The sequence below is a fragment of the Entelurus aequoreus genome, linkage group LG27, assembly GCF_033978785.1.
Source record: "Entelurus aequoreus isolate RoL-2023_Sb linkage group LG27, RoL_Eaeq_v1.1, whole genome shotgun sequence".
In the NCBI taxonomy this organism is placed as follows: Eukaryota; Metazoa; Chordata; class Actinopteri; order Syngnathiformes; family Syngnathidae; genus Entelurus; species Entelurus aequoreus.
Window position 1 is genome coordinate 4460902 of NC_084757.1, and position 15811 is coordinate 4476712.

A 15811-nucleotide genomic window follows, 5' to 3' on the forward strand; every position below is an offset into this window, starting at 1 on the left:
AAAAGACATAATTGCATTTTACGTTGTCATTTTTGGCACCGGAGCAACTTTAGTGCTGCGGGTCTTTGAAGGCACGTAAAATCAAAACCGTACAACTAATCAGAAAGCTTTCTTCAACTTTTAATCAGAAGGGTTCAATCTCTCTCCTGTAGCAGTTTGAAGCCGAAACGACAAACGCGCTCAGAGGAGATAACGTTTGATGTTTGCTGACCGGTTGTAACAAAAATTTTGTTTTGAAGGAGGAATAGCAAACTTCCTGTTGATTTTTGCTGAAGGATGTCAATCTATGAAATGTAGGTCTAGGTGAGACCTACATAGAGGTATTTGTTTCATGTCTCTAAGACAAGCAGTTTTGTCTGTGTTTTCCTCTGAGAAGCAGTTTTGTCTCTGTTTTATTCAAAAATGCGCTAGAGCGCAATTTTGAGTTTTGGGGTTCGTTTTTTTTTTTACATCGCAATTTCCACCAGTCCCGATGTGTGTGAGAAGTTTGGTGAGTTTTGAAGTATTTTAAAGGGGTCAAATTACAGGTCAAAGAGGCAAAAATTAGTGTTTTTAGTCATTTTATATGTTGAAGGGGAAATTGCCAATTTCCTGTTGGTTTTTGCCCGAGGATGTGAAATTATGAAATGTAGGTCTAAGTCAGACCTACATATAGGTTTTTGTTTCATGTCTCTACGACCTTCCTAGTGGGAGTTACAGGCAGTTTTCTTCCTAGGGGGCGCTAGAGTGCAATTTTGATTTTTGGGGTTAGGTTTTTTTACTACAGTGGTTGGGGCACGTTTTTCTATGTGTGTGTCAAATTTGGTGAGTTTTTAAGCATGTTAAGGGGGGCAAAGTAGTGCGCAAACCTGCGGAATAATAAACCTTACAATAACAATAGTGTCCTTTGTCCATGTATAATATATAATAATAATAATATATATATACAGGGTACAGGCGGACCCTAATTAAAGCTGCAAGCAGCGTTGGTCGGGTCCGCATTTTGGCAGGTGTTAGTCCTAGGTGTCCCAATACTTTTGTCCAGTGGTAGTCCTGAGTGAGACCTACATAGAGGTTTTTGTTGCATGTCTCTACGATATTCGTACTGGGAGTTAGAGGAAGTTGTGTCTGTGTTTTTTTCCTAGGTGCTGCGGCACAGTGGTTCTTTTCTTTGATGGCTCGTAAAATCAAAACCGTAGCACTTATTAAAACGCTTTCGCCAAACTTTTAATCAGAAGGGTTCAATCTCTCTCCTGTAGCAGTTTGAAGCCAAAACGACAAACGCGCTCAGAGGAGATAATGTTTGATGTTTGGTGACCGCTTTTTAAAAAAAAAAGTGTTTTGAAGTGGGGATATCAAACTTCCTGTTGATTTTTGCTGAAGGATGTCAATCTAGGAAATGTAGGTCTAAGTGAGACCTACGTAGAGGTTTTTGTTTCATGTCTCCAAAACGTTCCTACCGGAAGTTACAAGCAGTTTTGTCTGTGTTTTCCTCTGAGAAGCAATTTTGTCTCTGTTTTATTCAAAAATTGCGCTAGAGCGCAATTTTGAGTTCCGGGGTTCGGTTTTTTTTTTAGATCGCAATTTCCACCAGTCCCGATGTGTGTAAAAAGTTTGGTGAGTTTTGAAGTATTTTAAAGGGGTCAAATTACAGCTCAAAGAGGCAAAAATTAGTGTTTTTAGTCATTTTTTGTGTTGAAGGGGAAATTGCCAACTTCCTGTTGGTCTTTGCCCGAGGATGTGAAATTGTAGGTCTAAGTGAGACCTACATACAGGTTTTTGTTTCATGTCTCTACGACCTTCCTAGTGGGAGTTACAGGCAGTTTGTTTTTGTTTTTTTCCTAGGGGGCGCTAGAGCGCAATTTTGATTTTTGGGGTTTGTTTTTTTTACTAAAGTGTGCTGTCCCAGTTTTTGTATGTGTGTAAAAAATTTGGTGAGTTTTGAAGCATGTTAAGGGGGGCAAAGTAGTGTGCAAAGCTGCGGAATAATAATCAACATTACAATTTCAATAGGTTCCTTTGTACATGCGAACCCTAATTAAAGCTGCAAGCAGCGATGGACGGGACCGACTTTGACGGCACATAAAATCCAAACCGGAGCAGTCATTAAAACTCTTTGGTCAACTTTTAATCAGAAGGGTTCAATCCCTCTCCAGTGCTAGTTTGAAGCCGACACGACAAACGCACTCAGAGGAGATCATGTTTGAAAAAAGGTGACCGTTTTTTTACAAAACTTTTGTTTTGAAGGGGGAATTGCAAACTTTCTGTTGATTTTTGCTGGGGGTTGTCAATCTATGAAATGTAGGTCTAAGTGAGACCTACATGGAGGTTTTTGTTTCATGTCTCTAAGACATTCCTACTGGAAGTTACGGGCAGTTTTGTCTGGAGTTTTCTTCCTAGGAGCAGTTGTGTGTGTTTTCTTCCTAGGGGGCGCTAGAGCGCAATTTTGAGTTTTGGGGTTTGGTTTTTTGATTAAATCACAATTTTCGCCAGTCCTGATGTGTGTGTCAAATTTGGTGAGTTTTGAAGCATGTTAAGGGGGTCAAATTACAGCTCAAAGCTGCGGTATAATAATAAAGAAAGAAAGAATAAAACCTTACAAATACAATAGGGTCCTCTGTCCCTCATTGCGGTCCCTTTTTACAAAACTTTTGTTTTGAAGGGGGAATTTCAAACTTCCTGTTGATTTTTGCTGGGGGTTGTCAATCTATGAAATGTAGGTCTAAGTGAGACCTACATTGAGGTTTTTGTTTCATGTCTCTAAGACATTCCTACTGGAAGTTACAGGCCGTTTTGTCTAAGTTTTCTTCCTAGGAGCAGTTGTGTCTGTGTTTTCTTCCTAGGGGGCGCTAGAGCGCAATTTTGAGTTTTGGGGTTGGGTTATTTTATTAGATCGCAATTTTTGCCAGTCCTGATGTGTGTGTCTAGTTTGAGTTTTGAAGCATGTTAACAGCTCAAAGAGGCAAAAGTGACTGTTTTTAGTAAACTTTTGTTTTGAAGGGGGAATTGCCAACTTCCTGTGGATTTTTGCTGAAGGATGTCAATGTATGAAATCTAGGTCTAAGTGAGACTTACTTAGAGGTTTTTGTTTCATGTCTCTAAGACATTCCTACTGGAAGTTACAGGCAGTTTTGTCTGGAGTTTTCTTCCTAGGAGCAGTTGTGTCTGTGCCAAACCCCAGAACTCAAAATTGCGCTCTAGCGCCCCCTAGGAAGAAAACACAGACAAAACTGCCTGTAACTTCCAGTAGGAATGTCGTAGAGACAGGAAACAAAAACCTCTATGTACGTCTCACTTAGACCTAGATTTCATACATTGACATCCTTCAGCAAAAATCCACAGGAAGTTGGCAATTCCCCCTTCAAAACAAAAGTTTACTAAAAACAGTCACTTTTGCCTCTTTGAGCTGTTAACATGCTTCAAAACTCAAACTAGACACACACATCAGGACTGGCAAAAATTGCGATCTATTAAAAAAACCCAACCCTAAAACTTAAAATTGCGCTGTAGCGCCCCCTAGGAAGAAAACACAGACAAACTGCCTGTAGGAATGTCGTAGAGACATGAAACAAAAACCTCTATGTAGGTCTCACTTAGACCTACATTTCATACATTGACATCCTTCAGCAAAAATCCACAGGAAGTTGGCAATTCCCCCTTCAAAACAAAAGTTTACTAAAAACAGTCACTTTTGCCTCTTTGAGCTGTTAACATGCTTCAAAACTCAAACTGGACACACACATCAGGACTGGCAAAAATTGCGATCTAATAAAAAAAAAAACCCCCAAAACTCAAAATTGCGCTCTATCGCCCCCTAGGAAGAAAACACAGACAAAACAGCCTATAACTCCCAGTAGGAATGTCGTAGAGACATGTAACCAAAACCTCTATGTAGGTCTGACTTAGACCTATATTTCATACACTGACAACCCCCAGCAAAAAATCAACAGGAAGTTTGCAATTCCCCCTTCAAAACAAAAGTTTTGTAAAAAGGGACCGCAATGAGGGACAGAGGACCCTATTGCATTTGCTTTTCACACACACAAGTGAATGCAATGCATACTTGGTCAACAGCCATACAGGTCACACTGAGGGTGGCCGTATAAACAACTTCAACACTGTTACACACTGTGAACCCACACCAAACAAGAATGACAAACACATTTCGGGGGAACGTCCGCACCGTAACAGGACAAATACCCAGAACCCCTTGCAGCACTAACTCTTCCGGGACGCTACAATATTCACCCCCCGCTGTCGCCATCTTCGAGGCCGGTCCTGGCACACCCCGTTCCGCGGCATGCCTGCAAGCCACGCCCCCCTCCACGACAACCTTACCAAGTGTATGTATAGATCCGCTCCCTACACTCGGCTGCCATAAACACAACATAGCAGCGTCCTCTCTCTAGCTCGTATTAATCTACATATTATCAGAATCTACACTTTTAAAACTTTACTAAACACTTTAATCTCAGTGTTGTTTCAAGCTAGCTTTGCGATTATCATACCTGTCCCCGAACGAATTTTTAGCCTTGTCCTCCAGTGATTGAGATACTTAAGATTCTTAAAAAAGTGCATCTAAAAATGCATTAGTGGAGGTGATTATTATTAATTTCGGGGAGCTTTTTCATGGCGATCAATGGACGCATGCTTGAAGGATGTTGCATTCAGCTCAGGTGAACAAGTGAATGGTTTTAGACCTCCCGGTTGTGTCGTTCCGCAGCACTGCTTTCATTCCGGCGCCGACGCGGCAGACGGCGACATCTACCTCTACAACAAGCCGGGGGGTCAGGGGACCGGAGGCAAAGGTACTATCTGTGTGCACGTGTTTGTGTTTGCCAGCAAGTGGGGAAGTCATGCAGGCAATGACAATCACGGCCCCTTGCAGGTATCGCCTGCATCACGCTGACATTTGTGGATGCCAGCGGGCGACCCCTTCAAGTTCCAGCTCTGGACTCTGGCACCCTGCCCAGATCTGACCACTGCTCCGTTCCTTTTCATCCCGACATGTTTGACCAGTTGACCACGGTGCTGAAGGTGGACGGCAGTCGCAGTCAAGGTGAGACACACACACACACACACACACACACACACACACACACACACACACACACACACACACACACACACACAGCTATCCATGGTGACAGGGTACCCAGCAGGAACAAAACATTGAAACAACGTTGAGAACTTGTTGAATTAGGTCCTGACGTTGAGCAGCTCAAACCTAATGTTGAAACAACATGCTTTTTCACGACGTTTAATCAATGTTGGGTTTTAACATTGATTTGACCATTGAATTGTGGTCATTTCCCAACCAATATTCTGATACAAGGTTGAAACAACGTGCTTTTTGACAACGTTTAATCAATGTCAGGTTGTGACGTTGATTTGACCATTGAAATTGTGGTCATTTCCCAACCAATATTCTACAACACAAATACAAGTTGAAAAAACATGATTTCTGACAACGTAAATTTTTTTTTTATTTCTTGCGCAGCCCGCTGGTTGGGGACCACTGTTCTACAACACAAATACAAGGTTGAAACAACATGCTTTTTGACAACGTTTAATCAATGTCAGGTTGTGATGTTGAGTTGACCATTGAATTATGGTCATTTTCCAACCAATATTCTACAACACAAATACAAGGTTGAAACAACATACTTTTTGACTACATTTAATAAAATGTTGGGTTCTAACATTGATTTGACCATTGAAATTTGGGTAATTTCCCAACCAATATTCTACAACACAAATACAACGTTGAAACAACATGCTTTTAGATGACGTTTAATCAATGTTGGGTTCTGACGTTGATTTGACCATTGAAATGTTGGTCATTTTCCAACCAATATTTTACAACACAAATACAACGTTGAAACAACATGATTTCTGACAACGGTTAATCAATGTTGGGTTTTAACATTGATTTGACCATTGAATTTTGGTCATTTCCCAACCAATATTCTGATACAATGTTGAAACAACATGCTTTTTGACAACGTTTATTCAATGTCAGGTTCTGACGTTGATTTGAACATTGAAATTTGGTCATTTCCCAACCAATATTCTACAACACAAATACAACGTTGAAAAAACATGATTTCTGACGTTTAATCAATGTCAGGTTGTGACGTTGGTTTGACCATTGAATTATGGTCATTTCCCAACCAATATTCAACAACACAAATACAACGTTGAAACAACGTGCTTTTTGACAACGTTTATTCAATGTTGTGTTCTGACGTTGATTTGACCGTTGAAATTTGGTCATTTCCCAACCAATATTCTGATACAAGGTTGTAACAACGTGCTTTTTGACAACGTTTAATCAATGTCAGGTTCTGACGTTGATTTGAACATTGAAATTTGGTCATTTCCCAACCAATATTCTACAACACAAATACAACGTTGAAAAAACATGATTTTTGACAACGTTTAATCAATGTCAGGTTGTGACGTTGGTTTGACCATTGAATTATGGTCATTTCCCAACCAATATTCAACAACACAAATGCAAGGTTGAAACAACATGCTTTTTGACAAGGTTTATTCAATGTTGGGTTCTGACGTTGATTTGACCGTTGAAATTTGGTCATTTCCCAACCAATATTCTGATACAAGGTTGAAACAACGTGCTTTTTGACAACGTTTAATCAATGTTAGGTTCTGACGTTGGTTTACCATTGAATTTTGGTCATTTCCCAACCAATATTCTACAACACAAATACAACGTTGAAACAACATGCTTTTTGATAACGGTTAATCAATGTTGGGTTTTAACATTGATTTGACCGTTGAATTTTGGTCATTTCCCAACCAATATTCTGATACAATGTTGTAACAACATGCTTTTTGACAACGTTTAATCAATGTTGGGTTCTGATGTTGATTTGACTGTTGAAATTTGGTCATTTCCCAACCAATATTCTACAACACAAATACAAGGTTGAAACAACATGCTTTTTGACAACGTTTAATCAATGTCAGGTTCTAACATTGATTTGACCGTTGAAATTTGGTCATTTCCCAACCAATATTCTGATACAAGGTTGAAACAACGTGCTTTTTGACAACGTTTATTCAATGTCAGGTTGTGACGTTGATTTGACCGTTGAAATTTGGTCATTTCCCAACCAATATTCTGATAAAACGTTGAAACAACGTGCTTTTTGACAACGTTTATTCAATGTTGGGTTCTGACGTTGATTTGACCATTGAATTTGTGGTCATTTCCCAACCAATATTCTACAACACAAATACAACGTTGAAACAACATGCTTTTTGACAACGTTTAATCAATGTCAGGTTCTGACGTTGATTTGACCATTGAATTTGTGGTCATTTCCCAACCAATATTCTACAACACAAATACAAGGTTGAAACAACATGCTTTTTGACAACGTTTAATCAATGTCAGGTTGTGACGTTGATTTGACCATTGAATTTTGGTCATTTCCCAACCAATATTCTACAACACAAATACAAGGTTGAAACAACATACTTTTTGACTACATTTAATAAAATGTTGGGTTCTAACATTGATTTGACCATTGAAATTTGGGTAATTTCCCAACCAATATTCTACAACACAAATACAAGGTTGAAACAACATGCTTTTTGACAACGTTTAATCAATGTTGGGTTCTGACGTTGATTTGACCCTTGAAATTTGGTCATTTCCCAACCAATATTCTGATACAAGTTTGAAACAACATGCTTTTTGACAACGTTTATTCAATGTTAGGTTCTGATGTTGATTTGACCATTGAAATGTTGGTCATTTTCCAACCAATATTTTACAACACAAATACAACGTTGAAACAACATGCTTTTTAACAACGTTTAATCAATGTTAGGTTCTGACGTTGATTTAACATTGAATTTTGGTCATTTCCCAACCAATATTCTACAACACAAATACAACGTTGAAACAACATGATTTCTGACAACGGTTAATCAATGTTGGGTTTTAACATTGATTTGACCATTGAATTTTGGTCATTTCCCAACCATTATTCTGATACAATGTTGTAACAACATGCTTTTTGACAATGTTTAATCAATGTTAGGTTCTGACGTTGATTTGACCATTAAATTGTGGTCATTTTCCAACCAATATTCTACAACACAAATACAACGTTGAAACAACATACCTTTTGACTACATTTAATAAAATGTTGGGTTCTAACATTGATTTGACCATTGAAATTTGGGTAATTTCCCAACCAATATTCTACAACACAAATACAACGTTGAAACAACATGCTTTTAGATGACGTTTAATCAATGTTGGGTTCTGACGTTGATTTGACCATTGAATTACGGTAATTTCCCAACCAATATTCTGATACAAGTTTGAAACAACATGCTTTTTGACAACGTTTATTCAATGTCAGGTTCTGACGTTGATTTAACATTGAATTATGGTCATTTCCCAACCAATATTCTACAACACAAATACAAGTTTGAAACAACATGCTTTTTGACAACGTTTAATCAATGTTAGGTTCTGACGTTGATTTAACATTGAAATTTGGGTAATTTCCCAACCAATATTCTACAACACAAATACAACGTTGAAACAACATGCTTTTAGATGACGTTTAATCAATGTTGGGTTCTGACGTTGATTTGACCGTTGAAATGTGGTAATTTCCCAACCAATATTCTGATACAAGTTTGAAACAACATGCTTTTTGACTACGTTTATTCAATGTCAGGTTCTGACGTTGATTTGACCGTTGAATTATGGTCATTTTCCAACCAATATTCTACAACACAAATACAACGTTGAAACAACATGATTTCTGACAACGTTTAATCAATGTTGGGTTCTGACGTTGATTTAACATTGAATTTTGGGCATTTCCCAACCCATATTCTACAACACAAATACAACGTTGAAACAACATGATTTTTGACGACGTTTATTCAATGTCAGGTTGTGACGTTGATTTGACCATTGAATTTTGGTCATTTTTCAACCAATATTTTACAATACAAATACAAGGTTGAAACAACATACCTTTTGACTACATTTAATAAAATGTTGGGTTCTAACATTGATTTGACCATTGAAATTTGGGTAATTTCCCAACCAATATTCTACAACACAAATACAACGTTGAAACAACATGCTTTTTGACGACGTTTATTCAATGTTGGGTTCTGACGTTGATTTGACCGTTGAAATGTGGTCATTTCCCAACCAATATTCTGATACAAGTTTGAAACAACATGCTTTTTGACAACGTTTAATCAATGTTAGGTTCTGACGTTGGTTTACCATTGAATTTTGGTCATTTCCCAACCAATATTCTACAACACAAATACAACGTTGAAACAACATGCTTTTTGATAACGGTTAATCAATGTTGGGTTTTAACATTGATTTGACCGTTGAATTTTGGTCATTTCCCAACCAATATTCTGATACAATGTTGTAACAACATGCTTTTTGACAACGTTTAATCAATGTTGGGTTCTGATGTTGATTTGACTGTTGAAATTTGGTCATTTCCCAACCAATATTCTACAACACAAATACAACGTTGAAACAACATACTTTTTGACAACGTTTAATCAATGTCAGGTTCTAACATTGATTTGACTGTTGAAATTTGGTCATTTCCCAACCAATATTCTGAACAAGGTTGAAACAACGTGCTTTTTGACAACGTTTATTCAATGTCAGGTTGTGACGTTGATTTGACCGTTGAAATGTGGTCATTTCCCAACCAATATTCTGATAAAACGTTGAAACAACGTGCTTTTTGACAACGTTTATTCAATGTTGGGTTCTGACGTTGATTTGACCATTGAATTTGTGGTCATTTCCCAACCAATATTCTACAACACAAATACAACGTTGATACAACATGCTTTTTGACAACGTTTAATCAATGTCAGGTTGTGACGTTGATTTGACCATTGAAATTTGGGTAATTTCCCAACCAATATTCTACAACACAAATACAAGGTTGAAACAACATGCTTTTAGATGACGTTTAATCAATGTTAAGATTCTGATGTTGATTTGACCGTTGAAATTTGGTCATTTCCCAACCAATATTCTACAACACAAATACAACGTTGAAACAACATGCTTTTTGACAACATTTATTCAATGTTGGGTTGTGACGTTGATTTGACCGTTGAAATTTGGTCATTTCCCAACCAATATTCTGATACAAGGTTGAAAAAACATGCTTTTTGACAACGTTTATTCAATGTTGGGTTCTGACGTTGATTTGACCATTAAATTTGTGGTCATTTCCCAACCAATATTCTACAACACAAATACAACGTTGAAAAAACATGATTTCTGACAGCGGTTAATCAATGTTTGGTTGTGATGTTGATTTGACCATTGAATTTTGGTCATTTCCCAACCAATATTCTGATACAAGGTTGAAACAACATGCTTTTTGACAACGTTTATTCAATGTCAGGTTCTGACGTTGATTTGACCATTAAAATTTTGGTCATTTCCCAACCAATATTCTACAACACAAATACAACGTTGAAACAACATGCTTTTTGACAACGTTTATTCAATGTCAGCTTGTGACGTTGATTTGACCATTGAAATTTTGGTCATTTCCCAACCAACTACGTGGATCCAATGATGCATATATTTTCTTTAAAAAAGCTAAACAAATGTTTTATGTGTATTTAAAAACAAATATTAGTGTAATTAGTTAATAATAATATTATTAATTATATTAATATTTTAAAAAAATCTTACGTCATCAAAATCAGCTTTCATTTGTATTCAAAAGTTTGGGGTCACCCAAACAATTTAGTGGAATAGCCTTCATTTCTAAGAACAAGAATAGACTGTCGAGTTTCAGATGAAAGTTCTCTTTTTCTGGCCATTTTGAGCGTTTAATTGACCCCACAAATGTGATGCTCCAGAAACTCAATCTGCTCAAAGGAAGGTCAGTTTTGTAGCTTCTGTAACGAGCTAAACTGTTTTCAGATGTGTGAACATGATTGCACAAGGATTTTCTAATCATCAATTAGCCTTCTGAGCCAATGAGCAAACACATTGTACCATTAGAACACTGGAGTGATAGTTGCTGGAAATGGGCCTCTATACACCTATGTAGATATTGCACCAAAAAGCAGACATTTGCAGCTAGAATAGTCATTGACCACATTAGCAATGTATAGAGCAGGGGTCACCAACCTTTTTGAAAGCAAGAGCTACTTCTTGGGTAGTGATTAATGCGAAGGGCTACCAGTTTGATACACACTTAAATAAATTGCCGAAAATAGCCAATTTGCTCAATTTACCTTTAACTCTATGTTATTATTAATAATTAATGATATTTACACTTAATTGAACGGTTTGAAAGAGGAGAAAACACGAAAAAAATGACAATAAAATTTTGAAACATAGTTTATCTTCAATTTCGACTCTTTAAAATTCAAAATTCAACCGAAAAAAAGAAGAGGAAAAACTAGCTAATTCGAATCTTTTTGAAAAAATAAAAAAAATAATTTATGGAACATCATTAGTCATTTTTCCTGACTAAGATTAATTTTAGAATTTTGATGACATGTTTTAAATAGGTTAAAATACAATCTGCACTTTGTTAGAATATATAACAAATTGGACCAAGCTATATTTCTAACAAAGAAAAATCATTATTTCTTCTAGATTTTCCAGAACAAAAATTTTAAAAGAAAATCAAAAGACTTTGAAATAAGATTTAAATTTGATTCTACAGATTTACTAGATTTGCCAGAATAATTTTTTTGAATTTTAATCATAATAAGTTTGAAGAAATATTTCACAAATATTCTTTGTCGAAAAAACAGAAGCTAAAATGAAGAATTAAATTAAAATGTATTTATTATTCTTTACAATAAAAAAATTAATTTACTTGAGCATTGATTTAAATTGTCAGGAAAGAAGAGGGAGGAATTTAAAAGGTAAAAAGGTATATGTGTTTAAAAATCCTAAAATCATTTTTAAGGTTGTATTTTTTCTCTAAAATTGTCTTTCTGAAAGTTATAAGAAGCAAAGTAAAAAAAATAATGAATTTATTTAAACAAGTTAAGACCAAGCCTTTAAAATATTTTCTTGGATTTTCAAATTCTATTTGAGTTTTGTCTCTCTTAGAATTAAAAATGTCGGGCAAAGCGAGACCAGCTTGCTAGTAAATAAATACAATTTAAAAAATAGAGGCAGCTCACTGGTAAGTGCTGCTATTTGAGCTATTTTTAGAACAGGCCAGCGGGCTACTCATCTGGTCCTTACGGGCTACCTGGTGCCCGCGGGCACCGCGTTGGTGACCCCTGGTATAGAGTGTACTTCTTTAAAGTTAAGACTAGTTTAAAGTTATCTTCATTGAAAAATAAGGACATTTTAATGTGACCCCAAACTTTTGAACGGTAATGTATATACATCATAATGGTTTTGAAAATGAAAAATATCAAAATGGTCCCTTCAAGCTTTAATTTTCAGTGTGTAGTCCTCAGTGGCAGAAGTTTAAAACGCCCCTGAACTAAACAATCCAACCTATGCACCATTTAGTCTTTGTTTTGGGAGGAAGCCTGAAGAAGGGGAGAATACCAACACCACACAGAGATTTCAACCCTCGATCTATTGACTGGGACAAACATGCTAACCACTAGTCCCCCGCGCTGACGTGGTCCTAACCGCATGTGCTTATCGCCAAGCAGGGCCATTATTCCTCTGCTCGGCTCCGGAGATAAGCGGCGTTGTTTATTTGTTATCAGCCGCAGCAACAGAAAGCAGAGGAGGGGTCGCGGTGATGGCCGCTCGCTAAACATTCATACATCACGCTCATAATCATCTTCATTCCTTTCAAAAGGCTGACAGCACGTCGCAGGTGATTAATAGCTTCTATCTGGAGTTGGAATATTAAGAGCACGTTCTCATTTCCTGGAGTGGGCTCTTCCCGCTCCGCACGCAGGATACTCTTGCAGAATACTGATCCAACAAAGATGTCCTTTTTTTAAAATGTTTTTTGGTTTAGTTTTTTGTCCTGTGCAGCTACTCAGGCACATCATATTGTTGATGTAGATCAGGGGTGTCCACCTGGTTTTCATTGAGGGCCACATTGCAGTTATGGTTGCCACTTTTAACAATGAGTAATATATGAATATACATGTGTATTTATCAGGGGTCACCAACCTTTTTGAAAGCAAGAGCTACTTCTTGGGTAGTGATTAATGCGAAGGGCTACCAGTTTGATACACACTTCAATTGCCAGAAATAGCCAATTTGCTCAATTTACCTTTAACTCTGTTATTATTAATAATTAATGATATTTACACTTAATTGAACGGTTTAAAAGAGGAGAAAACACGAAAAAAATGACAATAAAATTTTGAAACATAGTTTATCTTCAATTTCGACTCTTTAAAATTCAAAATTCAACCGAAAAAAAGAAGAGAAAAACTAGCTAATTCGAATCTTTTTGAAAAAATTTAAAAAAATAATTTATGGAACATCATTAGTAATTTTTCCTGATTAAGATTAAGTTTAGAATTTTGATGACATGTTTTAAATAGGTTAAAATCCAATCTACACTTTGTTAAAATATATAACAAACTGGACCAAGCTATATTTCTAACAAAGAAAAATCATTATTTCTTCTAGATTTTCCGGAACAAAATTTTTAAAAGAAATTCAAAAGACTTTGAAATAAGATTTCAATTTGATTCTACAGATTTTCTCAATTTGCCAGAATAATTTTTTTGAATTTGAATCATAATAAGTTTGAAGAAATATTTCACAAATATTCTTTGTCGAAAAAACAGAAGCTAAAATGAAGAATTAAATTAAAATGTATTTATTATTCTTTACAATAATAAAAAAAAAAAATTACTTGAACATTGATTTAAATTGTCAGGAAAGAAGAGGAAGGAATTTAAAAGGTAAAAAGGTATATGTGTTTAAAAATCCTAAAATCATTTTTAAGGTTGTATTTTTTCTCTAAAATTGTCTTTCTGAAAGTTATAAGAAGCAAAGTAAAAAAATGTATGAATTTATTTAAACAACTGAAGACCAAGTCTTTAAAATATTTTCTTGGATTTTCAAATTCTATTTGAGTTTTGTCTCTCTTAGAATTAAAAATGTCGGGCAAAGCGAGACCAGCTTGCTAGTAAATAAATACAATTTAAAAAATAGAGGCAGCTCACTGGTAAGTGCTGCTATTTGAGCTATTTTTAGAACAGGCCAGCGGGCTACTCATCTGGTCCTTACGGGCTACCGCGTTGGTGACCCCTGGTATATATAATACATTAACAACATATTTTTTTACATAAGCTACAAAAAAATATTAAAATGTTACTTTAAAAACCTGGAGCTCAGTCACCAGAATTTTACTGTAAAAGAAGTGGGTTTTTTTACAGCATATAAAAAACTTGAATATTATTATTATTAGTGTATTATTATCTCCTTCTTTTTTCTTTTTTTTCCCTGTTTATTTAATCGATGTATTTGTAGATATTACTTTGTTTTTTTTGTTTCTTTCCTTTTTGGGGGGGGGGGGGGCAGGTGGTATGGATGGGATATAAACAAAAATATTTTGACATTTAGGGCGGACAATAGATATATGATTTATGTGAATATGATGTAATGGATAGGAATGTCTGATGCTGGATGTCAATAAAAAAAAAAATGAGGAAAAAAATAAATAAAAAAACTTGTAGGAATGGAATGGAGAAACAATACCACTGTTTTTAGCAGGAAAATTCAAGCAACTGAGCTGCCAGTTTTTGTTTTTTTTTACCGTAAAATCTTGTTTTAATGTTTTTTTCTATTTTTATTTTTATTTTTTTTTATGTTTTAGTGTCTTACTGTGTATGGAAAAAAACCAGTACCGAAGTTGATTTTACGGTAAAGAACTCAGACGGCGGAATTCAACCGTAAAATCTATTGTCAATTTTACAGTCTACAATTTGATTGATCATTTGTTTTGAAATCAAGTCAAAACCAGTCAAGTAGTATTTATCTTTATTTTAACAATGTCAAGACTTGGACTTAGGCGTGGTTTGTGGTGCAAATGATTTGGACCAGACATGGCGTGAAGGTGAATACATATTTAATTTTAACACTCAAAAAAAGTAATAAACAAAAGGCGCGCACAAGGGCGGAAGTACAAAACTTGGCTATAAAAACCAAAACTCGCACAAAGGCAGAACTATGGACATGAAACAAAACTTGCAAACTATGGCATGAATAAAGAAAACTTAGTTGGACGAGAAAAGGGCATGAAAAAGAGCAGCATGGGTCATAAGAGTGTGATGTCGCCAGGCTGACTTCCTGGCAACAGTGGGCTTAAATAATAGTCACATGATTAGTGAAAACAGGTGCGTCACTCAAAACGTGAAACCGGTGCGTGACGTGACAGGTGAAAACAAATGGGTTGCTATGGTGACAAAACAAACAAAAGTGCACAAAGAGTCCAAAAGCAAAACCGAACATGACTAAAACAAAAAATATTTTTGGAATACGTGATGATATATTTTGATTTAGGTAATGTTGAATTTGAAAACATATGCAATTGCATGCAGTACATGATTTTTTAATTTCAAAAGCGAAAGAACAAATATATTTAGTAAGAAAAGATGAAGCATTTTATTAAAGCATATAATTTCCAGGCTTTCGCGGGCCACATAAAATAATGTGGCGGGCCAGATTTGGCCCCCGGGCCTTGAGTTTGACACCGGTGGATCTATATCTGATGTGCACATTTACTTCTCGTGTTGCCTTACTTGTATTTGACTCTATTCAATGGATTGATGTTATTATTTGGTGCAGGAGGGGATAGAAAGAGGGGAAAAA

At 36.0% G+C, this 15811-nt stretch overlaps 1 protein-coding gene across 3 annotated transcripts in view; it reads left to right on the forward strand.

The window, feature by feature from the left end:
• LOC133644275 (KICSTOR complex protein SZT2-like) overlaps positions 1-15811 on the forward strand; it is a 194016-nt gene that overhangs the window by 126869 nt on the left and 51336 nt on the right. For all 3 annotated transcript variants that reach the window (XM_062038641.1, XM_062038643.1, XM_062038642.1), the window contains 2 exons: positions 4703-4787; positions 4868-5038. In XM_062038641.1, the coding sequence (XP_061894625.1) occupies positions 4703-4787; positions 4868-5038 (256 nt within the window). The remainder of the gene's footprint in view (positions 1-4702; positions 4788-4867; positions 5039-15811) is intronic.